Source organism: Ambystoma mexicanum, chromosome 3q (assembly GCF_040938575.1).
Source record: "Ambystoma mexicanum isolate Mex_15411 chromosome 3q, UKY_AmexF1_1, whole genome shotgun sequence".
Classification (NCBI taxonomy): domain Eukaryota; kingdom Metazoa; phylum Chordata; class Amphibia; order Caudata; family Ambystomatidae; genus Ambystoma; species Ambystoma mexicanum.
In genome coordinates, this window is record NC_090926.1 from 223484160 (window position 1) to 223509843 (window position 25684).

At 44.4% G+C, this 25684-nt stretch overlaps 1 protein-coding gene across 2 annotated transcripts in view; it reads left to right on the plus strand.

Annotated features, from left to right (window-relative positions):
* KIF5A (kinesin family member 5A) overlaps positions 1 to 25684 on the plus strand; it is a 902746-nt gene that overhangs the window by 823587 nt on the left and 53475 nt on the right. For both annotated transcript variants that reach the window (XM_069653594.1, XM_069653595.1), the window contains exon 25: positions 18446 to 18599. In XM_069653594.1, coding sequence (XP_069509695.1) covers positions 18446 to 18599 — 154 coding nt within the window. The remainder of the gene's footprint in view (positions 1 to 18445; positions 18600 to 25684) is intronic.

Sequence of the window (25684 nt, forward strand, 5' to 3'; positions counted from 1 at the left end):
GATCAAGGTGGGGAACTGAAGGTATGAGAGTACATAGGGATGCTATATATGTGGTTGCCAAAGTCAGGTCCGCAGTCGAGGGGTGGCCTGGTCAAGACATGCAGAGGTCAAGCATACAATGGCCCTCATTACAACCTTGGCGGATATTAGCACCATGGTCCATGCCGCTAAGGTTACGATTCCGCCATGGTGGATGGCGGAATTACCGCCCCATTCCACGGTGAGTGGGGCGGTAATTCCCCATTCACCATTTGCCCTTCCCCATTCCCATTTTTGCCCCTAAGGGCATAATGGGAATGAGGAAAGGCGCTAAGTACGGTGCCGCAAATTGCGGCACCGTACTTAGCACCAAGGTCACTTTGCGGCATGGGTTTTAACACCTGCAAAAAGCAGGCGTTAAAACCCGGGACCTCTTAATCAGGCGTTAAGGGTTAACACGCCGACGGCGCCTTAAACCCTTAACGCCTGACTTGTAATGAGGGCCAATGCCCCCTGTTGAATTATTCTGAACAGTTAGCGCTAACGGGATGATCTATCAAGATGAGGAATCTGTTAGAGAAAAATTCATAGAAAGAACATTACTGGTAAGTAATTTCTCCCTCCAAGCTATGTACAATTCAAGAGAGAGCCATGGCTAAAATCAAGTCAATTTGACCCTTTTGAAATAACTTCAACTGGGATATACTGTTTAAGCCACTGATCTGATGCAGTTTCATCATCCCAAATAGATTGTTGAGTCGGACAGAGAAACTAACAGAGCTGTAATATTTTCAGTTAGTCTGATCTATAATTAATGACATTACAATGTAAAAGTATTAGCTTCCATAGGGAAAAAAGGGCCAACTCACTGAGAAAAGTATTTGAAGAGAGGATACAATTCAGAGTATGTACTCTGCAATGTTGTTCTGTAAAATTGAACAAAGCCAAACATACTCTTTGAGTCTCTTACTTATATTTACATTACCTCTTTGATTTAACCAATGATTAATATCTTCTAGAATAACTAAATTAGATGAATACACATTTATCAGAGTTACCAGTACTGATAAATACACTACAAATTAGAAATCAGTGAGGAATTCATTTATATATAGACCAATGAGGAAATCCCAAATGGGATTTCACAAGTTTAAATAACTCAGTGAACTTCAACCTTTCCCCGAACTCAAAATATACTCCAATAACTACTGTAAGGTTGGAGAATATGTATTGGCTCTTTCCAGGGAGGCGGTTCAACAATTAATACAAATTAAAAAATATATTAAATTCAATGCAAAAATACAAAAACCACTGAAAAATATATATATGCACAGCTAAAGATATGCACCATACATAAGTCTAACACAAGCTAGAGATGTCTTAATATTCATTCAATGTCTACAGGTCAGGAAGCAGAGTAACGGTGTCCCGAGTTGGAAGGCAACTCAGAGGACAATAATAATTTTTGAGGGATTCTGGACTGGATACAGTAGTCTCCGTGCAGCTGTATAATCAAGTTAAGAAGTGCGAGAATGCCACAACCCGGAGCGTGGATACATTATATAAAGAAATCGCTCCATGATACTGGTCCCTAAAATGACCAGTGGTGGGAAAACTGAAGTTCACTTTTTGTGGACTACAGGAGGCTCAATTCTGTCACAAAGACAGATGGTGACCCCATTCCTCAGGCTCATTGACATGCTTTGCGTTGCCAAGTACATGAGTACCTTTGACCTCACTGCAGGGTATTCGCAGGTCGGTTTGACAGATGGAGTGAGAGAGAGCTCAGCATTCTCAACCCCGGAAGGACATTATCAGTTCACTGTGATGCCCTTCGGATTGAAGTATGCCTCTGCCACTTTTCAGCCGATGGTAAACCAGGTTTTGTCTGGTCTGGAAAACTTCAGTGTTGCCTATTTAGACGACATTGCTGTCTTCCGCCACACCTGGGAGGACCACTTATCCCACCTGAAACAAGTGCTTCAGTTGCTGCAGAATGCAGGTCTGACTATCAAGGCCACAAAGTGCTAGATAGCACAGGGCACTGTGACTTACTTAGGCCACATGATCGTTTGAGGTAAGAAACAACCTCTCGAAGTGAAGGTACAGGCTGTGAAGGATTGGGACACCCCAGCACGCAGACGCAGGTGAGAGCCTTTCTAGGTCTCACCGAGTACTACCGGTTGTTCATCAAGGGTTATGGGACCATTGTAATACCCCTGAATTTGCCGAAAGAGGTAACTTGGACCCCCACTTGTCAAACCTCCTTTCAAGATTTAAAGGATAGACTGTACAGGGCCCCAGTTCTGAAAGTTGCAGACTATGGTCAGGAGTTCATTATCCAGACAGACCTGTGATTTTGGAGTTGGAGCAGTGTTAGCACAGCTCAATTCTCAAGGGGTAGAGCAACCTATCGCCTACATTAGCAGGCGAATGGCAAAAAGGGACTGGAACTGGGCTGTCATTGAAAAAGAGGCTTATGCGGTTGTATGGACCGTAAAGAAGCTGAAACCCTACATCTTTGGGTCGCACTTTATGATTCAGACACACCACCGGCCTCTTTGATGGTTAATTGCCATGCCAGGGAAGAACCTAATCACTCCTAACAATATAAAACCCTTCTCCTTCAGGGAGGTCACTGAATCTGAAGTCTTAGATATTGTCAACAAAATCAAGCCATCAAACTGCAAAGGTGATGCTTGCCCAGCCAAACTAATTAAAGTCTGCTCAGAAATCCTTGCCCCTTTTCTGAAAACATTCATCAATGCATCTTTCAAAACCAACTCAGTTCCTGACAGCCTTAAAGAAGCCTGGGTTCGCCCACTCCTAATAAAACCTTCCTTGGACCCTGAAATAGGCAACAACTACAGCCCCATCACCACCGTCCCTTTTTTGCTCATAATTCTAGACAAGGTGGCATACACGCAAATCCAGCAATTTCTGGAAGATAATAAAATCCTAGGTAAAAGGCCATCAGGATTCCACCCGGACCATAGGACAGAATCTGCCCTCCTCGATCTTAAAATCCAATTGGGCAACATTATGGACAAAGGCAAACCGGCACTTCTCCTTCTACTAGATCTCTCGCTGCCTTTGATCTTGTAAACCATGACATTCTCAGTAAGCAACTAATAAATGGGGCCCACTTCTCCCCACAAGCCACAGTCTGGATTGAGTCATTCCTCAAAGGGAGAGTATTTTCAGACTCTGCCTGCGCTTCTCCTACCACCATACACTGTGGTGTCCCACGAGGCTCATGCACCACACCCACCCTCTACAACATCTTCACCTTCTCACTCTTTAATGACCTGTATCGACATGACATAGCGTACACAAACTATGCCGATGATACCCAAGTCCTTCTCCCCTTAACGGGCACATAAGAACAAGACGCCACAGCTCTAACCAACATCTACACAGCCATCCAAACATGGATGGCAGCCAAAGTCCTCTGTCTCAATGGAGATAAAACAGAGATACTTGTGGTAGGCACTAAAGAAACACTCAATAAACTCTGCCATAATACAGCACATTTAACATTGACAACGGTGTGCAGTGAAAAAGTCGAAAACATTATGTCGAAAGTCATAATATCGAAAAATAAAATGTCGAGATTTTTTGTCCCAATGTTTTAATTTTTTATTTATATGTTTTTTTTGGGTTACACAACAAAAAAAAGGGGTAAAACAAAAACAAATTTAAAAAAGGGGTTTGGGGGAGAACCCCCCATTTCGAACAAAAAATAAACCAAAATAGACATTTGAATTATTTTTTTTTATTTTTTTTTATTTTTTTTATTTTTTTTTTTACATTATAACTTTCGACATAATGTAATTCGGTAATATCACTATAAACCATTGACAACAGCACCATTACTGCAAACTTACATCAGTCAAAACTCTAGGGGTATACCTCGACTCCTCCCTGACCATGACACGTCAGGTCAGCGCCATAGCCTCCTCCGCTGCCCTCACCACTAAAATCATCAACACTGTCAAGCCCTTCCTGTCTATCAAAAACAGCCAATCAATTGCCAGAGCCACAGTAGGCACCAAGCTTGACTACTGCAATCCACTCTTCCTTAGCACATCAGCTAAAAACATCAACAAGCTCCAAGTAACACAAAACAATGCCCTCAGAGCAGCATTGAGCATTCTCAAAAGGGAACATATCTCCCAGGCCAGGAAAGACGCACACTGGTTACCTATCAGAGAACGCATCCTCTTTAAAACAATGGCCATCACACAAAAGTGCCTGTCACTTAACGCCCCTCACTACCTCTCAGAAAAGATCACCCGCATCCCATCATCCAGAACCATAAAATCTTATCTTGCCAACCAGATCCATGTCCCACTTTTCAAAAGGGTAAAAGCTGGAGGCTCCAGCTTCCTACACCTAGCCCCTAAGGACTGGAATGCCCTCCGAAATGAGGAATCCTACAATGTCTTCCACAAACTGCTAAAAACCAACTTGTTCAACTAATAACGCTCCCACTATTCATTTGAAAGATGGTGGCACTGCAACAGGAAACTGTACCTCCGAACAAATAACACGCACATCCTCTTTTTATGTATATAATGTATCATCTGCCTTTTCTGTACTGTTCTCTTGACTCACTCATGTATGTACCAAGCAGACCATCTGTAACAGCGCCACAATGCCTCAGAGCCGCTGTGCGCTATACACATTCAAATGAATAAAACCCTACGCCTTTGCGTTGGGCCATATCCCTACAGGGATTAGATATGGACATCCAGCACAAGCCAGGATCCCAGCATGAAAATGTAGATGGCCTCAGCTGGTACGTTCGCCTTCATGAGGAACTAGACCCTCAATATGGAGGTTGTTCACATGTTGAGGCTCGGGGCATGTGAGGAACTCCACCATCCGCACAGTGGGTGGGCGCTCACCTGGGCTTTCTTTGAAATTGAATGATGGTAGATCAACCCCTGGAAAATGTGAGGGGCTAATCCACACACATTTTCCTAGAAGACAAAAACGTCCTCCTGCCATGGCCAGCCTAATTAACTAACAAAGGCTCCATGGATCCACCTTGTCCTTTGTTATCTGCTGATGACAGCTTTGCATAGTAATTAGAGTTAATTCAAAGAGGCCAACGAGAGGCCTGGTCGCAGGACTAACATCGACAGGAAAACCCCAACAACCTTTGATATGCACTGTGTCAACCTGAAGCCAGCTCCCACCTCTCAGTATCTAGGGCATTGATCTGTCATGTCTGGGCCTATGTATTTACAATAGTCTCGCACGCAGGTGGACCCCGTTCAGAAGGTACAAGTAGGTTGTTTGGCAACGACCAATATTCTGGTCTCGCCTCAGCTTCAAGGGAGACCTGCTGCTTTAATCAGGAACCACAGGAAGCTCAATTAACCAGAAAAGACCCTTTGATCCACAACAGAAAGGAAGATGAATGGGAGTTAGTATAACATGTTTTCACCCTTTTACCTTTTCAGTTGCAAAGCACTCTGGTTATGACCTCGCACATACAGGAGATTGTTTGTGGGGACCCAGGATTGGTTCATTAAGGTAGGCTTAGCCTACAACAATCACTTTGGCCCATTTGGCTTTTAACGAGGGCTAAGCCCCTCTTTTGGGCAGATCATCTGAAGACTTTGCAAAGAGTAACAAGAAGAACTAATTTGGACCCTGGCTGAAGGTACAGTCTGCCTTACAGCTTCCGCCAGTGAAGGAAGGCCAGGATTTCCAAAAATGGAAGCAAGATCCCTCACCTAAACATCTCCCAGGGAACAGAGGGAGATACTGTATCCAGAGGAGCTCCATAACCAGTACCCAGCCAGCACACAGCATGCCCTTCTAGGCTATGCAACCAAGCTTCCTAGGTGGGAAGTGCCAGAGAGTCTCTGAACCAAACCAAGGACAACTCTCTCCTCAGCTTCCTGGCTCTTCTCTAAATACACCAGTAAACTGTCAGTAAATGGTCTTATGAGATCATACAGAACTTGCTTTTGATTGTTATTAAGTTCAGGTGGAATTAGGGTGGTGTTATTCGGATCCTCTTTTAACAGACAGGACAAAATGGTGGCATTAAACTCTGAAGGATTTTTCTTCCATTCCTTTAAAAGATATATGTTGTAGACTTGTGTTTTTTGGGTAGCAGTCAGGTTGGGAAATTCTATAGTTACAAGGTCCCATTTGTTCTAATACTTCAAATGGTCCGTGCCACTTAGACATTCGTTTTTTCTCAGAAGTGGGCAACAATACATTTTGGCCTTTGGAAAAGGATCTTAAAGAAAACCTTTTTGTCATAGGAGGCTTTCTGTTGTTCGTGTGCCTTGGCCATATGGGTTTGTAACAAAGATCTAACTGTCACCATGTGTTCTTTAAACCTAGTGGCAGTTTTGGAGAGTGGTATTGGTGATTTTTCTCTTTCTTCGCTGAACATGTCTAGGACACCCCGGCGTTCCCACCCATAGAGTAATTTGAAAGGGGAGAATCCTATGGAAGCCTGGGACGTCTTCCTAATAAAGCCCATGGAATCATCTGATCCTAATTTCTGCCACCTTGTTCCACTAACTTCTGCAGTATGGTCTTCAATGTCTTATAAGATTTTCTACAAAGCCATCTGTCTGTGGGTGATATACTGAAGTCCTCAAAGTGGTAATATGCAATAGTTGTTTTGCTTCCCCCATGAGTTTGCTCATATATGTAGAGCCTTAGAGGCTGATTCATGGATTATTTGCACCAAGAAAATGGGATTTGTGCGCCATTCTGCCCGCAAATCCCTGTTTAACAAATGGGGATTTGCGGGAAGAATGGCGCACAAATCCCATTTTTATTCGGCAGAAATAATTAATGAAACAGTGCCTTAATCTGCCAGTATTTCCCTTGAAAGTCCCACTCATGAAAAGAAAGGGAGCAGGTGTTTCAATATTTGCTAGGTGGTATTTGCTTCCAGGGGAAAGGCTTCTGGGTATCGTTGAAAAATCCACAATTACCTCAATTTACTTTTTCCCTAATTTCAATGTTTATAGGTGTCCCACAATGTCCATATCAATTGTTGAGGATGGAATTTCAATGATTAGCAAAGGATTTAAGGGAACTGGTGGTGGCATATGAGTACTAGTCTTTTGGCAAATCTCACAGGCCTGGACAAAGGTTATGATGTCATAATGTATTCTTACTCAGTAGAACTTATTAGTGATCTGGGCCTGCATCTTTGTCTGTCCTAAATGACCTCCCGTCAGGTGTGAGTGAGCTATCTCTAGGACCACTTGCATATGACTCTTTGGGAGCACCATTTGGGTGTTTACTTAGCCCTCTGATGTGGTGTGTCCCCGATACATAAGGCCATGTCTCAAAAAAAAATCCCCTCCTTTCTTACAGCCCTCTTGTTCTGATGTAAAGAAGCTTCAGACAACAATGGGTTGTTGCTTTGGGCAAAGACTAGGTCAGGAAGGGTTTCAGTTTCTTCTTCGCTGACTTTTCTAGGCTATGGAGGGGCGTTAGGTGTATCATCTGCACATCTGCCTCCGGGAAACCCAAGTACTTCTATCTTTTCCCTCCTGCCCAGCCTCTTCGTTGATCCTATGGAGCATTGCCCTCTCAAGCACCCCTTGAATCCCCTTTAAGGATTTGGAAGGGATCTTTTCCGTGATTTTGTAACAACACTTTAACATCACCTCGAAAATCTGGGTCTATAACCCCTGCTAGCACATCAATTCCCTTCGTCCATGCTAGTCCTGATTGGGACCCAGTCCAATGTAAGTATCACGGGGTGAAATTAGAATCATATCAGTGGGTATCAGTCTTCTTTTACATGGGGGAATAATCTTGTCACTGCTGATGCAAAGGTCAAACCCAATAGAGCCCTTAGTGGCTGCAAATGGGTCTGATACTCTGGCACTTCCATTTTCAAATATGGGGGTTCCCCAACTTGTATCGGTTAAGCAGCATCCCATTCTGACACCGTTTATGAAGGCATCATGAAGTAAGGCAAAGAAAAAAGATTCACTTTTCTAAAATATTACTTATTTGTCTTCTTTGTCAGGAAGGAGTAAGGCCTAACTTGCCCTATGCTAAGGTGAGATGTCCCTTCCTAAAGAAACTGTCCAGTCGTTAAGTCATTGTCACATGAACACAGCGAGGAAGAGTGCTGTCACGTGAGGGGAGGATACCCCCAAAAGGAGCTTCGTAGGTAAAAGCCAGTGTTGAGGCAGAACCAGTCAACGCCGACAGACGCGATAGGTGCTTTCTTCTAAGCTCCTCTGAGCTCCGAGGTGCAGCTGGCCCGAGACGTGTCGGGTGAGCCTGAGCTTTAAACAATCTGCAGTTGTGTGTTACGCCAAGCTTTGGCGTGCTTTGACAGGCGGCCGTAGGAGCAGGAGCAGTGCCGTGAAGTGAAGGACGCAGTGCACCAGTAAAAACACGAGCACATACAGTATTGCGGGAATTATTCTCTAAGTGTCCCGGAGTCCCGGCTGAGTCCCAGTTTGCCCAGAGTCTCTGTGTGTGTAACACTGTGAGGAGCTGCAGCGACTTGTGAGTCCCTTCTCTGCTTCTACTAGTGGATTTGCATAAAGACTGCATTGCCGCGCGGAGCGCGGCGCGGAGTCCCGGCTGAGTCCCAGTTTGCCCAGAGTCTCTGTGTGTGTAACACTGTGAGGAGCTGCAGCGACTTGTGAGTCCCTTCTCTGCTTCTACTAGTGGATTTGCATAAAGACTGCATTGCCGCGCGGAGCGCGGCGCGGAGTACCGGCTGAGTCCCAGTTTGCCCAGAGTCTCTGTGTGTGTAACACTGTGAGGAGCTGCAGCGACTTGTGAGTCCCTTCTCTGCTTCTACTAGTGGATTTGCATAAAGACTGCATTGCCGCGCGGAGCGCGGCGCGGAGTACCGGCTGAGTCCCAGTTTGCCCAGTTCGCCCGAGGGCGTCCGAGGGCTGGGACCAACTCTACCTTCAAGGGCCGATGGCTGCAATGCAGAAGGCCCCTGCGTCGGGGGGGCCTCAGACACGTCATAAGACTTTGCTACAGCGTCGGATGCTTAATCCATGGACTCCCCTGACAAACAATGCAGTGGTTGGCCAGAAGACACAAGGTAAGCCGGCTACTTGCTTGAAGGCGGCCCCTTCAGCGCTTGCGAATCCTGCGGCAGCGCCAACCCAATTGATACAAACAACTGCACAGGTTCATCACGACGTCGCCCCCTTGGTTGATAGCTGTGCGGTCAATGTCATTGATACAGCGGTGTCTGCAAGCACCAGTCTGGACCATAATACGCTTAGCGCGTCTACACATAAGCCCTTGGTAAAACCACTATCTATGCTTTCACTTGATGACCTTGTGCCGATGCCACTCCCGCTGCCGAAATCGCCATCAACAGAGCACGTGCTATCAAAAGTGGCCCCAACCACGCACTCTCATCCTTTCAAAATGTTTTCGCCTTTTGATTTGACGGATGCGGAAATAATAAATGCGATTTCGGCCACACAGGAAAAGCTCAATGTTAATGAGAGCTCGCCGGTTCGAGTACATACTTCAACCATGCGACTAAAGACTACTGAACATGCTGCCCCTCCAATGCAGACGATCGTCAACTCCGTGGGAGGTCGTTCCCTGACTGACTCCGTCCCTAGTGCCGCAAGCACTGGAGTCTTAAGTGTCCTCAGTGAACATCAGGAAAGTGGAACGGCCTCGCTGGAGCAATCTGGGGTGGCTCCAGAAATTTCAGTGCCATGCTTAATAAGCACAGAAGGTGTCGATCACTTTGAACTTAAGCTCAATGCACCTTTAACTTCACAAAAGTCAACTCTGACGACATTGGCCGATAGTGCCTTGAGCAAAGCCCCTGAAAGGCTAAAAATGTCCGATAAAGACTCGAATCCAACGCCTTCCAGCAACTCCTGCACTACCTCAACACGGTCCCCTAATGACAAGCCTGCTGGCGAAACCGCCCAAAACAAGATAGCACACGATACTTCTCTGCTGCAGTTTTCGCTCAATGACCGTACGAAGTGCAGTGTCAGTCCGTCCTGCCCGTCGCAGAAAAAGCAGGTGCTTTTGTCTTCCTTGAGGTCAGCGCCGCTATTATCAAAATCACGACTAGAATGTTCTGGAGCGCAGGACCAAGGGTCAGTTCGCCATTCTTTAGGAACGGTGATCTTATCTGAAGAAAACAGCGCCACAAAAAGGCACAACGCAACTGATATCCTGCTAAAAATGAACGCTCCATCCACAACGCCAGCTACTCCGGCAAAAAGCACAACTTCTGTGAATGAGTTATCACTAAATCAAACTCCGGGCAAAGACTTTTTGAAAACACCGACCTCGAAAATAAACCTGTCTGCAGGTGCAGCCTTTCAACTACACACTAATGTTCTCGCTGCATCATCTCAAGCGATGATTCCCTTCGTAAAGCTGTATGAGACCTTAAATGAGACTATAAGAGATCAAGGCGCTCTCATTCTGAATCTCTCTACGAAATTGGATCAAATAGAGTCTTTTACCAAGCTTATCCAACTTGATGTTCAAGACGGGAAAGACACAAGTTCATTCTGGCAATCTCGTCTTAATGATCTAGTGACCCTGCAACAAGATCGACATGACTTACAGCTAAAATGTCTCTTAGAGGTACTGTCCGAACTAGTACCTCTGTTAAAGTCCGGCTATAGTCCTAACCGGCCCAAATCTGATGTACAATGTGCCGCCCCATTACAAAATTCTGAGCAAGGGTCTAGGCCTACGATGCAGACTATCGAACAATTGGTCACAACTACAGACCTAACGGTTGGTGCAACACATAAACCGATGTGCTGCCACAGCGACAAACCATCGTCTGCGGTCTGTGATGCTAATTCATCTGATTGCGTCCTTCTACATGTCTCTTCTGACATAGACACTCCAATATGTGCCGCAATGGTACCCTCAGCTGATGTTACTCAGGCACATAAAGTAACAGCACAAGCTCCTTCCCAGGATGGAGCGCCGTCCACATTTGGCATCTTTGTAGGTACGGCTAAATCCTTTGCACCGAACTGCACGGCCAAGTTGAAGGAGAAAGTGAAGTCCACCAAAACGACGTCTACAACCAAGAAAACAAAATTATCAACTCATGCTGCAACAAAGAGCTTTATAAGAAACATGTCGACTCCACCAAAGCCGGGGCTGTTCAAGCGCCCATCAAACGGAGCAAAGGTTCCCCCCCCATCACAGCATACCGAACCTTCTATATCTCTGAACCACGGTGTCAAGCGTAGACGTCTAAATTCGAGTGATAGCACGTCGGCCAGTATGGCGGCAGCTGACGTTCATGACTTGTGTGACATTTCTATATATTCCCATCGTAGCGACGAGGAGACATCGCAACATTATATGGAAGAACAGCAACTAGATTTCAATCTCCCTATGAAATCTGACAATAGAAAACTAAGCTCCCCGACCTCAGAGTGGCAAGTAGTCCAAGGTCGTCGTGCCTCTACTATGAAAAAGGAAGTCATGCCTTCAAAGGGTATTTCTTCAAAACTGAATCCGAAATTCACATATAATCAACGTAGCAAACAGCGCTGCTCCCCACCGAGGTCACAAGAGCAGCTGCTGCACCGCACAAAGGACAACAGATGTAAGTTGAGATTGCAAAACATACTTAAGGATGACAATGACTTGAACCTCAACCGTGCAAACGTTTTGCGATTATTTAAGCATATTCCACCCCTTCGACTGATTGAATCAGATGACATTAAAATAGTCGAGTATGTGACAGAAAGCGCCTCTGACGCGGTGCTCCTTCATATTGATGCCGTTGGGGTACGCAACACCATTCTCAAGGCAGCTGAAGACTTTCTGTTATTCGGCTTTGACATTTCAGTTGAACCAGACGTGGACAGGAGAAGTTCAAATCCGGTGCAAATAACTTCTGGTTCAAAATCGAAAAAACAAACAGCTGTGACATCAGTTCGTCACAGTATGTCTTCTGAAACACGTCAAGTAGACTCTCGTCGGTCCGAGAATCAGCTGGGGCGGCAGAGACAGTCGAAGCAGGATTAGCCATGATTGAACTTACAGGAACAAAGCTGCTCGATCCTATCATGGAACACTCGTGGCTCTCAACATTTGTTCCGGGAATTTGACATCCCATTGGATGATGTGTTTGTAATTTGTTTGCAGGAGACCTGGTTAGTTGATGCGCCAATCAGAGATGGCTTCAATACTTTTATCAATCCTGCAATACAAAATACTCAGGGCCGACCCTCGGCAGGACTCTTAACAATGGTTCGAATCTCACGAGTATGGTCTACTCCTATCTGTCGTAATCCCAATCCCTACATTCAAGGCTTAATTATGCAAGCATGTTCAGATACTCCAAACACAATCGCAACTCTGTTGATTATAAATTGTTACTGGAATCCGGCCAAAATAAATGTCACAGAGTTTACCACAGCAATTAGCTGTCTAATGGAAGAGGCAGCCAGGCAACATAATAACTTAAGCATCATATGCTGTGGTGACCTCAACGGCTCATGGTTTAATTACGATCTTCCCAATCAAGTTTACAGCCAGATTCCTTATGTCGACTTAGGCGAAAAAGAACAACGTTGGTCAGATATGATGGAGACGTTTGACTGCGTATTGCTGAACGGCAATACGCGTGGTGATATTCCAGCTCAGGCCACTTGGCATCGTGAATCCATGCACAGTATAATTGATTACTTCTGGGTGTCCAGTAACTTGGGGCCAAAGATTCTGACACTGCATTCACTGACAACGACCAAGAGCGATCATTCGCTGTTGAAAGTGAAATGTCTTTTGGCGGTGTCTGATACTTTGTCCCCATACCGAGGAGCAGTCGAAGTAAATATGGGTGGAAACCGATTGAGACTGAGCGCAAATGAGATCCGTGCGCTAACGGCTCATCTAAGTGATCTGAATGACGATGTGGAATACACTCCACTGCTACAGTATCATATCACCTCGATCAAAGACAACGCTCAGCAACATAAGCCGCACACCCACCCTTTTAGTAAATTACTGGATGCTAATAAGAAAGCTCTAAGAAAAGATGTCCGCAAAATAAAAATGCAAAAAAATGCATCACCCAAGACAATGCAGGAGAAAGTGAAGGCCAGACGAGCTACCTACAGAAACTGGTTGAAATCCCACAAAGCGATTGTAGAACAGGATTCCGCCGAGATCATGATGAAACTGATGGTTACTAAAAACACACGTGACATCTGGCGAATATTAAATAAAGGCCCCTTCAACGGCTCCAATTCCACGCAGAACACAATTTCAGGGGATACCTGGTGCAAACACTTTGGGTCAGTATTCAATAGCGTGCTGAAGGTTCCTAAATGGAAATCAGTGGATAGAATGGGTTCCTGGAATGTCCAGATGTCGCTGTCAGACATCATTGACGCTATTAAGGCCCTAAAAAACTCTCGTGCTGCTGGTCCAGATATGATAAGTAACGTCAGACTAAAAAAAAATCCAGAGATCTGGGCACCTTTCATTGAGTGTTTGTTCCACAAAATCGCAAAATCAAAGTGCTTGCCTAAATCATGGCTAACAGCAATTGTAATTCCAATTCACAAGAAAGGCTGTTGGGACGCACCCGAAAACTATCGTCCTATTGCCCTATTAGACACCATTGGAAAACTCTTTGGTTCCAATTTGAGATGTAAATTGGCGAGTTGGGCTAAAAAGGCGGGGATCATGGACATCCGGCAAACTGGATTTTCAAAGGGTACAGGTGTGGAAGTTAATCTTTCGATCCTGACAGCTTTGAAATATCATGCATTACAGAGTAAAACCAAATTGCATTTAGCCTTCATAGACATGAGGCAAGCTTTTGATGGAGTCAACCGGCAGATGCTATGGGCCAAACTAATGAAATGGAAATGTCCTATGGCCCTTCTCACCCCAATAATGGCACTCCATACGGAGACCTCTTTCAGGGTACGCCTCAACAAACAAGGCTTATTATCCGACAGCATACCAACGACAAGGGGTGTCAAGCAAGGCTGCCCATTGGCCGCGGATCTATTGAAATTATTTTTGGCAGATCTCCCACTCTTCTTGGAGCAAGCACACTGTTTTCCTCCACGACTAAACGGAACTCCAGTTCGGTATATTGCGTATGCTGACGATCTCGTGCTGATTGACAGAACACAAATCGGCCTTCAACGTCTGCTAAATCGTCTGCATGAATACATAGTTGCAAATGAATTGGCCATTAACCCAGACAAAACCAAAATTGTGTCGATTGGTTCATTAATGAGTAGAAGAGATCGTGCCTTTAAATGGACGGTAGGTGGTCAAAAACTAACGTCTGTTAATTCGATTCGCTACCTAGGCATCGAATTTAACAGCTCAATCAGGGAAGTTCAATGGCTAAATATGCTGAAACTGAAAGCAGTAAGACTGGCACTGCAAGCAGCCCTGATTAATAAAAACTTTGGTAAATTTTCATTATCGCTGGTGATAACGTTCTACCGCCAAAAGGTTGTTCCTATTCTAACGTTTGGGGCAGAGGCGGGATGGAACATCAGTGAACAAAATTGGAATACTGTAGAGGGTCTTTTTTGGAGACGGGTTTTTAATCTCCCAAATTGTATTCCAATTACTGCAATACGCCACGAACTTTCGTTAAACTCTCTTTTCTCAAACGTAGTTTGGAAATCCATCTCACTTTGGCGTAAGATGAGAGAAGTGGGTGGTGCGCCAGCATACAGAATACTCACCGCCCCCGACGATTCGCAAAGTAGTACCTTGTTGGCACAATGGAGCTCAAGAGTGCAAGAGTGGATCGTAGCAGCGGACATCAATTATTTCGACCTGTTCTCACGCCCAAGAGTGGCAAAAAGTAAATTTGAAGCCTGGGCATGGATTATAAATGTGGAAAGATACTCAAATCTTGATCTCTCCAATAAGATAGGTAACGTCCAGAAAAAATTAAATTGTCAACAACCCTACCTCCTGCAGTGCTACAATCGCCAATATCGAGAGCAATTTCTTCGTTTCCGCTTAAATACGTTGAGTACGAAAGAAATTCTTTTCCAAAGAAGGCAGCCTGCTATAAACAACAATCTATGCCGTTTCTGCGAGGAATCGGTTGAAACACTGAAACACCTGACTATAAGATGCTCAGCAATTGCTAACTTACGCTCTGTCCACCTAGGCGTATATGCCCCGCTAAACGATGATATGAACTCCTGGTGGTGCCTGATAACCTCAGGCCAAAACATTAAACATGTCTGTGCGGTTGTAAATTTTATGAACGCTCTCCTGAGATGTCCCCCGTAAGCAAGTGGGGCGTTGAGTTGATGCTCAAAGTGTGTAATTGATTAATTGACATGTTGACTGTTTATTTGACTTCGTTTGTCCGTTTGCTTGATCATTAAGTGCCTTATATGTCACAAGGTTGTGCAGAAGATCCTTGTGGAAAGCATAATAGGACATATTGATGATGTTGTAACAATAATATGTATTGGAAGTTTACACGATTTGAAACAAAAGTCTTCTTTTCTTTTCTTACTTCCACCTTGGTGTTGGAGGGAGAAAGGAGAAGAAACTGTAGTTTTTCAATAAAATAAAAAAAATAAAAAAAAAAGAAACTAAGGATAGTCTGTGTTGTTCGGTTCAACTGAAAATTCTGTGTCCAAAACCTATACGTGCCCTCACATCTAAACATATGCAATGTGTAAGGATGTCAGCCACAAAAGAAGTGTTCCAAATAAAGTTCCAAGCTTCTTCCAGCCCCTGGACTGTTTTTCAGCTTGCCCTTCCCTAAGTTCAGCACAGTTCCAAAAAGGCCTTGGGGTTCGCTTCCCAAGAGTTCAACACAGTTCACAAAATCTCTGAGTTCCTTTCCCCAAGAAGTCATCTCTTCCAGCTTCAAAACTATAATTAGTTCACAAATCTCTTGGCTTTCAATAACAATTTCCAGTTTAACGTTGTAACCATCCAGGCTTTGCAGTAGTTCATACAGATTGTTCTTTTCTTCAGTCAATTCAGCACTTGTTATACAATACAACTTCTATATATTGCTTTTTCCTTAGCTCTTTAGTAGGGTCGCTCGATCATGGCGCAGTTCTCGGACCACACAGACCACCCATTACAGGTCACTCAACTGATAACCCTTAGCACTTTGTTATACTTATTTATTCTCTTGCTAACACAGGGTTTCTCTCTCATAACTAACGTCATTAACCAACATTCAATTCTTATTCTCCATTACAGTCTCTTGGCTTTGCCACAACATGTATTTCACACAACCCATTCTGTGGTGTTGATCCTTTTCCGCCGCCTTGCTTTCACCTTATACATTAAGGCTTATTACTTGCTTTCCACTCTGTTATGATATGATATGATATTTCATTTGTATCGTGCTCATACACAAGTGTTTCAGAGCGTGACGAAGCAAGAAAGGGGAACAAGGGATGACAAAACAGCGATCTTACTAGGCCCAGTGACATTGAGAACGCACAAGTGCATGCGAGAGGGAAGAGGGAAAGTGCAGGGGAGAGGGGAGAGATGGAAAGTGCTGAGCAAGGGATAACAACAATAACAAATGTAGTGTAGCCAGCAAGGTGGCAAGTGCAGATTTAGAGCGCAGACATGGGGTGTCCAAGTGCAAGGGCTGCCAAGAGGCAGTGTGGGTGTGTGGCTGAGTGGGCATGCACCTGGGCCCGAAATCAGAGTGTAAACCAGGTGCATGGTGCCGGCGCAGACCGATCAACAAATGAGAGGAAGAGCGAAGGCAGAAGCAAAGAGGGAGGTCTTGAGGTGCTTCCGGAACCGGACATGGTTCTCCTCAAGTTTCAGAGTGGCATGGGGGCTGTTCTAGATGGAGGCCCCAGCCAAAGAAAGAGATCTACCGCATGTCCATAAGTGCTCATCACTTTGCTTTCCTTTTTGTTCATAAGTGCTCATCGCTCTGCTTTCACTTGCTTCATAAGTGCTCATCACTTTGCTTTCATTCGTGCTCTGCTTTCATATACTTTTCATATCTTTCCTTCAGTTCAGTATTCAATCATTCTTATTGCATTCTTAAAAATACTTTACAGCTTGTTCGGTATTCAAAATTCTTCAATTCGGCCTTCAAACATACTTATTATAAGTTTCAGTTTGTTCTGCATTTTCAGATGCCCCTTTCCCTACCCCAGAGCAGCTTGGTATGGGGGTTCCCTTTCTCACACTCACAGGTGTACGGCCGCTCCTCTGGTCGTCTTCTTTTCTTCTGTTCGGCTTCTCGGTTCCGCTTGGGAGCTTCGGCGAGCAGTGCTTGCTACCTTCGAACCCTGCTGCAGGAGCCTGCAACAATCTGGAGCCCTCAGTGTACCACAGCTCAGGCTGTGGAAACACAACGCAGGGGACTGCAGGTGTCACAACCCTCTCGTGGCCCGCTCAGGCCCAGGCATCTCACTCACCCTTCTGCAACACATGGCATCCTTATCACCAGCCCCTCTCCAGCCTGCTCCAGCTCTGCCAGTCGCGTCTGTCTTTCCAGGTGTGATTCTCCTTCTCTCATGCTGGTCTCTCATGTTATACACCTCTGGGTCTTTAACGGGTTGCAGGTGTAAGTCCTTTGCCTGACTATAGTTGAATCTATTAGCAGGACATGCCTGACCTTTCCAATAGTATTCTTCCACAGTCCTCTTCCTCATCCCATTACCAAAGTGGTGCGAATGAATGGAAGTGTGCATCACTCCTAGTTGCCTCCTCCTCGTCCCAGTCTTAAACGGAAATGATTGGGGACACTTTGGGTGCATGAAGGAGATAAAGGTTGACATTAGCCTATGTAGGCAGAGGGAGGGAAGGGTTCATTCTTACAAGGGAGAGAGGGATACCATGTCTCACCCAAAGACATCCTCTCCCCACTCCCCAAGGTCCTACCACCCAGGTGATCCTCCCATATCCACCCCCAGAGTCGGGATCCAACAGCGATGGCCTTTCTGTGGCCACCTGAGAGGAAAATCCAGGGAGAATAGATGCAAGGATGCCCTCAGGTTCCTCACACTACACAATTCATTAAAGCAATCAAGAAAGTTCTTTCAGCTTTTTTGCATGTCCAAGAATATCAGAGACCTAACTTCTGCAGATGGAGATGTGGGTTTGGGAAAGAGAGATACAGGTTGGTAAAAATAATTGTCGAATGTGAATTTGTCTACTTAATAAACGTGAAGGACATTGTTGGATGTTCATATTTCATTTCCACAGCAAGGCATTGTAGATTTGCTTGTCTATTGCTATGTAATAACAGTATTAATGTTTTTTAAAACTGTAAGTATAACTCTTTCAAGACCCAGTAGAATTTTAAATGCGGAATCAGGGAACTCACACATTTTGAATAAGCATTAAATCATGTCAGATTTCTTTAAAACGGACTCCAGAGTCACAGGAAAACAAGAAAGGAGACACAATTAGCACTGGCAGTAACGTTTTCCAAAATTATTAATGTCTTACCATATCTTTTGTTTTTCTTTTAAAATTGCAGCTAAGCCAATCAGGCCAGGCCATTATCCAGCTGCATCTCCTACCAGCCATTATGGAGTTCGCAACCCAGAGTGCATCAGCTACACCAACAGCCTCTTCCAGAATTACCAAAACATGTTCTTGCAGCGTTCCTCCAGCCCAAATACTGATACACAGTAAGTACTCAGCTGGGTTACCCACACCTGCCAACTCCCACTTGATACCTGTCGTTGCTTTTCAGCTGCAGCAGAAACATGGCTGCTCCAATGTCAAAGTACCTTTATCTAATCAGTGATATCACGCCAACACTCTAAAGTGTACCTTGAGTCCCGGTGACGTTCCAGACCCATTTTATTTTGATCCTTGGTAGCTTCAAAGCAGGGAACCTTACATTTTTTCAGAATTGACTAGGCTCTCTGAGCTAAAGGAAAGGCATCCAGACTTGCAACTTCCTATGTGCATCACCCATCAATGGAAGATCTCTTCTCCCAGAGGTCCATAGTATGCCATATTTCTGAGGGCCAGGTAGGGTTTACTTATTCTGTTTTGGTTGGTCTTTCAGCCTTTTGGCTGGACATGGCTGAACTTGTTCTCCAGTACTTTGACATTGTCCGTGAGCCTGACATTACAGCACTGAAATGGTTTTCATCCGATTTGCTTGCATCTGTGAAATCAGCCATCATGGTCTACCTCAAAGCCTCTCTAACTCTAAGGCATTAGATTATGGGCCCTTTACATACTTCACTCACTCATGATATAGCTTTTATATTTATTTATTTATTTATTAGCTTCTTCACATATTTCACTTTGAGCTATTTTGAAGCAGCGAACACTTTCAGGAAACCCTCTATGCTTCCCTGGGCTTACCGGGTATGCCAAGTGTCTCCCGCGCATCCCTGCTACTGTCTGCTTCACGTTGTGGGCTTAGTGAGTGATTTGTCTTCCACTGTGCCTCTGCTATGCCGGCCTTCAGTTTCATCTACCTGTCCCTTGTGGGCAGTGCATCCTCTGCACTCCGGTTCCTTCGCCTACTGGGCGAGTTTGCTTCATCACTGACTCTGAATAAAAGAATTTCCAAAGACTAGACCACAGCATAGACTTCCCGGTCTTAGTAATCATTACTAAACGTTGTCTCTTCCTCGTCTCAGTAGTTGATATATGGTTCTTTATGTGTTGTTGAGAAAGCTGGTATGGGATTCTTTCATTCATTCATTTTGTCATTTGTATAGCGCCTTTCACCATAATAATGGTCCCAACGCGCTGTCGTTTGAACGCCCCCGGAGGGACCAGAGTCAAATAATTTGGAGAGAATTGGGAGGTGATATGCGTGGGTGCATTTAAGTTATGTGAGGATGGCCAAGACCATCATAGTCACCCATGTTTGAATGGAAGGTGTATGGGCGCAGCAGAGGTATACTATGAACTAAAGGGGGAAGATTGTGTTTAAAGAGATAGAGAGTTATGTGAGAAGCTACACTTTGAATTTTTGTTATTAAAATTAGCTTGGTTCTTAGGGTAGAGGTGTTGTGCAGTAGTGTTTGTGTTATATGTGAGTGCAGGGTGTTTGGAGTGAGCCCCTGCCTTCCACTGTGTTGTGAAGGTGCACTGTGTGAGGAGAACATGGGTTAGCTGTACAAAGAACAATGTCTCCAGCCTAGGTTCCATCTATGTGCAAGGAGCAGTGCTACGTTTCACAGATTATCTAAGTACTAGATAAAGGCATAAAACTCGCCCTCTGAGAGTATTTTAGAGTGCAAAATTGCCATCCCTAGTTCCTTCTAGTGCGAAAAAATGTCCCCATTTCACAATCACATGCAGCAGCCCACACTCCTCTGCTTTGGAGTTGCATGCAGTGTCAGCCATGAGCGAGGGATATGAAGTGCCTGATTGTCCTCCTCCCGGACAATTAGAGTGATTTTCCCAAGGTGCATTTTAAGTGCAATGCATTGCCCACCTGCAAGCCCATATGCGTGCAATACCTGACACACTGTCAGGACTCTTTCCAAGTGCATGTTGCTTGAATACCTTCATGAGTCCTCCATGTGTTGTTGGGCGGCTCCCAAGGAGGAGTTGGAGGTGGCTGAGCAAAGTGGATGAAAGGAGAAAAGAGGCTAGTGGCTGAGGGACAGGTAGGGGGACTGTGCAAACGGGGACTGCTGGAAGAAACTTGCATGCAAGTGGTGGGGAGTGGGCACAGGCAAATGGGGGTATCAGGGGGAACAGACAGGTTTTGAGGGCTTTTCTAAAGGCTAGGTGATCCTCTATGATGCGTAGAGCTAGGGTGAGGGAGTTACTGTCAGGGTCCGGCTTGACTGAATTCCACAGGAGCTGATGCTGGCCCAACAGACCCTCACCAGGAGTTCACCTCTCAACCCTTAAATATAAGCTGAGCTGAAAACCCCAAGAAAGGGAAAGGGGAATTTGGAGAAAATAACAACGGAGACACTGCAGCCCTGCAACCTTCTGGTAGGCTCTGGTATCTCTTAAACCTCAGTAAAAGACTTAGAGGCTAATAATCTGTGTGGAATATCTTGTAAATAATATCTTGTGTAGTGCATATAGTTCAAGCCACTCAAGTCTCTTTAGAATCCTAAAGTGATAGCCCTTGCAAACACCTTTCAGAACTAGATATTCTTCTTGCTTCAAAGTACTTTTAACTCTATGTAGTTTTGAATGCTTTTATAAAATGCAGCCTTTCTCTGAAGTATTGAATTCCATTTGCATAAATTACATTAAATAAATATTCCTTAACTTTCTGGAATGCTGCTTTCCTTCTGCGTGTGAATTGTTTCCTTATTTACACAAAGAACGTATAGTTTCTTCCTTGATAAGCGTGTGCGTTAAACAAATGAAATCAGAAGACGTGAAGAATTGTCCTCGCATTTAAAATACACACGCGATTCTTTACCAAACCCGCGCGTGTGAGAAAATACATAAACGCGATAAAAATAACACACGCTAGTTAAAATTGACCCGCGCTCTATCGCTACTGAACTCACCCGGAGAAACGAAACGTAATTCACGTAAAATAGTTCACGCGTTAAAAACAACTCGCACTTAATCAAAATGGACTCGCGCTCTATCGCAAACCAACACACGCTTTCCCATGAAACGTCTTTCACGTTAAAAATGTACACGCGCTAAAATTCACTCGCGCAATTCAGTTGGACACACGCTCTATAGCTCTGAATACCCGCGCGCTTTCAAAAACACGTAAACGGCGACTTGCGAGCTCGCGCACACATTAAACAGTCTTGAAGAACATTACACGCAGTTAATTAACTTTAAACTTCTACACACAATCTTCAAGCTTGTTTTCCTTATGATAACTTTAACTGTAAATGTCTCTTTTCTCAAAGAATTTTGAAACTTGTTAACTCTTTAAGGTTTCTTATAAAAGAAAATGAAAGTTCACTGTGACAATCTTAAAATCTTTAAAAGAACGATCCCACCTGATGTCTTGTTGAAACTGGATCAGCTAACGATATTCTTACTTCTTTGGTAGATTTTCTGAGCTCTGAAAAGGCCTTACTTAAGGAGCTTAACTAATGTACAACCAGCCACTGAATTTCTATGGATGAAAGGCAGTTTAGAATCTTGCTCGCCTCCCAAGAATCAAACCCATTGTCCTTTCCACCAATCAGGCAAACCAAACATATCATTGTTCCTTTAACCAATCAGATTAAGTTTCTTTCGCTCCATCTTGACTTGGGCAAGCACAATGTTAATTCTATGTACAAACTCTTCCTGTTACTAACCCAGCCAGCTCTGAAAGCACAACTAACCCAGCCAGCTCTGAAAGCACAATGTTAATCCTGTTACTCTTCCTGCTACTAACCCAGCCAGTCCTGACAGTTACAGAAAGTGGGTGCGAGGACGGAGAAACAGGCACCTCCTAATCTGGAGAACATGAAAGGAGAGACTATCAGGAGGTTTGCAGAGCCTGATCTGAGGATTCTGGTGGGGCGGTAGCACATGAGCTTGTTTTGAAGGAATTCCAGGCCTTTCTTGTGAATGGTGCAGTGGGTAATGCACATGGCTTTGAAGGAGGCCCGTCGGCTGATGGCAGCCAGTGAAGTGGAGTCAATGTGGGGAGATGTATTCTCTGGGGGAAAGTGTGAGGAGGAGCCTTGCTGCAGAATTGGTGCGCCTAGGTAGAGGGAGTTAGAGTAGTATAGCCGTGAGACGATGATGGCCATGATTGCGGAAACTCTATGGGAGTAGGAGAGATGAGGAAAGTTTTTCTTGAGGATGCAGAGGTGGAAGGTGCATGATCAGGAGACTGCATTGATGTAACGGGAGAGGGTGAGGTCCGAGCTAAAAGTGCATCCTAGGTTTTTGACTGAGGGGGATGCAGTGGACGCAGATCCTAATGAATCCGGCCAAGGGATGGGTTAGGGAAGGAGAGCTGTTTTGTTGCAGATTAGAATTTTGATTTTTCCAGAGTGGAGGAGCAGGTGGCTGCTCGTTACCCAGAGGTCCATGTCTGAGAGGCAGGATGCCAGGTCCGGTTGGGTGAGATGGGGAGTTGCATATCTTCAGGATGATCTGAGTGTCGTCAGCATAGTTGTACCAGGTGAGATTGTGGGAACAGATGAGCGTGGGGAGAGCAAAGGTTAGAAGTGAAGAGGAGGGGGAAAAGACGCTCCCTGAGGGATTCTGTGGAGGACTGGGTGGAGGGCTGAGGAGAACGGATGGAGAAAGACGATTTTGGAGCAGTTGGAGAGGAAAGAGATGAAGGCTGCTGAGATGTCAAGGAGGATGAGAGCACAAGTAATCATTACTGCTTCCTGTCTCTTCCTTGTCTCAGTAATTAATGTGTTGCTCCGGTTATCATTTTAGGGAATATTAATACTGGATTCAGTACATGGATGAGTATGAGTGGTGCAAAAAGCCATTAAGTTTTGGGGGATTGGGCAAACATCACCAAGAGGGAATGGAGGGTATGTGACTTTTCCCAATGGCGTCCTCCCTTCTCTCCGAGGGTCGCCTCCCCCCATGTGGTCCTCCCTCATATAGCAGCCCCCAGGGTCAGGATCAGGTAGCGGCTAATGTCCCCTTGCTAGATAGGGAGGCACTACCTCAGGTAAAGGATTGAGGATATAATTATATTCATCACATACAGTACAGACAAAGCATAACTTCTGAATTGGTACCTCTAGTTGGTCAATAATCGCCCAATGTTAGCACAACTGAACAGAATTGCTAAGGACCTACAACCAACATTCAAAAGGGGCGAAGAGCTAAAACAGATTTTCAATACCCCTCATCTTTGATTGCATATATGCAACCAAACAATCCAGCATAATCTCTGAATTGAAGCGCAATTCCATTTGGTTAAGAACAAATTAAATGAGACAGGCAACATACTCATGCAATATTTGGAGATGCAAAATCTGCCAACACAGCTGCACTGAATCTGCTATAGCAACCCTACAGAACGGAACAATACAGATTCATGGAACTTGCAAATCATCCAACATTTTGCACATCATCCAAGCAAGAAATGCCTGCAAGGAACACACTCAGGTGAAACTTGCCAGAAACCTATAGTGACGTATCATCTTGAACCATATATGGAAACACCTTTGGGACACCATTTCATGCAGGTTGCTCACTCACTAAATGAATGATCAGTTTTGGTATTGAAAGGAGATCTCCCAAGTACAAGACACAGAATAACACAGAATAACATGGCAACTCAGTTTTTGAAGAGTCTCAGCCTAAAGAACAGAGGTTTCAACAGAGACGTGGCTTACATGTGTCACTATAATGAACTTTAAGCTTAGTACATGAAGCAACATGCCATATTAACAATGGTAATATATCCCTCAGGCTCATGTAGGTGCTAGTAATTATGTTTCTTTGCCAAGCACAGCACTTCCCATATGTAAACAACCTTTGATAGCAGTATATTTTGCAAAGTATTACTACACAACATTATCACTGCAGGCAGTCAGTGTAGGGTCTTGTGACTGAGCATCCAGAATTTGAAAATTTTCAATCTTGATGCAAATGTTTTCAACAATGCAATTTTACCAGTGAAATTAATACACTATAACAGATGCTTTTTCTGTCTTTTTTAACCGTATACTCAAAGACACTTTTTCCGTTAACAGAAATACACTCATTTTTATGATATGATAGGTTATTTATAATGCGCTTAATACCCAGAGGTTTCTAAGCGCAGACCTTGGGATCGAACCTTTGTTGCTCAATGTCATTTTGCCTTCGAGGCAGGCACATTGCCCCTGAGTTATCCTCCCGAGACAATGTCCACTAGGCCTGTCTTGAGAAAGTGCTTCTCAGATGTTCGGAAACACATACACATTGACTTCTTTAACTATGTAAATGCTAGTATCTTATAAAGAGAACAATATTTCAAACTGGTCTATCTCCAAGCTAGGGGTTTTTATGTGTAAAGTTATATAAGTTAGATAAGATGATCACACACAGCATTGCATTCTTAGCATGCCATCCTTTGATGTATACAACTCATTACTGTTTCTTTCCCCTCACTTTTGCTTTTTATCATCTGATGAAGATATTTGTGACTTTGAAAACTCATCCATTATTTCATTGCAATATAATATGTTCAGTTAATCCAATAAAAGGTATTGTAAGGGTGCCGAAGGAGGAGACTGACATACAGGTGGCATGGTTGTTGGCATCAACTTTTATTATACCAGAAACAAAGGGAAAACCTATCTCTCCCTACTCTAAGAGGGGTTTCCCTAACTCAACTAAAATACTAAGGTTTCGGTCAGGATGGCTGTGTAAATCAAGAGTGCACCGTCTTGTGTCAAAAACCTACTTCTGTCCCTTGCATTTATAACTAAACTAAAGAGATAGTGGATCTTATGGTCCAGAAGAATGTCTCCCTTCTTCTGGACAACGGATCACAGTTCATATTTTTAGGTGGGATCTTTACCTGAGGGACTGCCTCCCTTCTCCAGGTCTCAATCCCTTTCCAAGGCACAAAACAAAGTTCCATGTTGTAATGCTAGAATGCAGTAAAGTTCTCCGTTCAGCATTCCTTATTTCCCACAATTGTTTTTTCACTATTGGGTTCCTGAAGAATGCCTCCCTTCTCACACTTTCTTAACTTTTACTTCCATAGTTCACAACACCAGGAGAATGTGTCCCTTCCTCTGTCATTTTCCTAGGCTTACTTCACTGTTCACAACACCAGGGGGAATGTCTCCCTTCCCCTGTTCTTTTCTCAGGCTTACTTCACAGTTCACAGCACCAGGGGGAATGT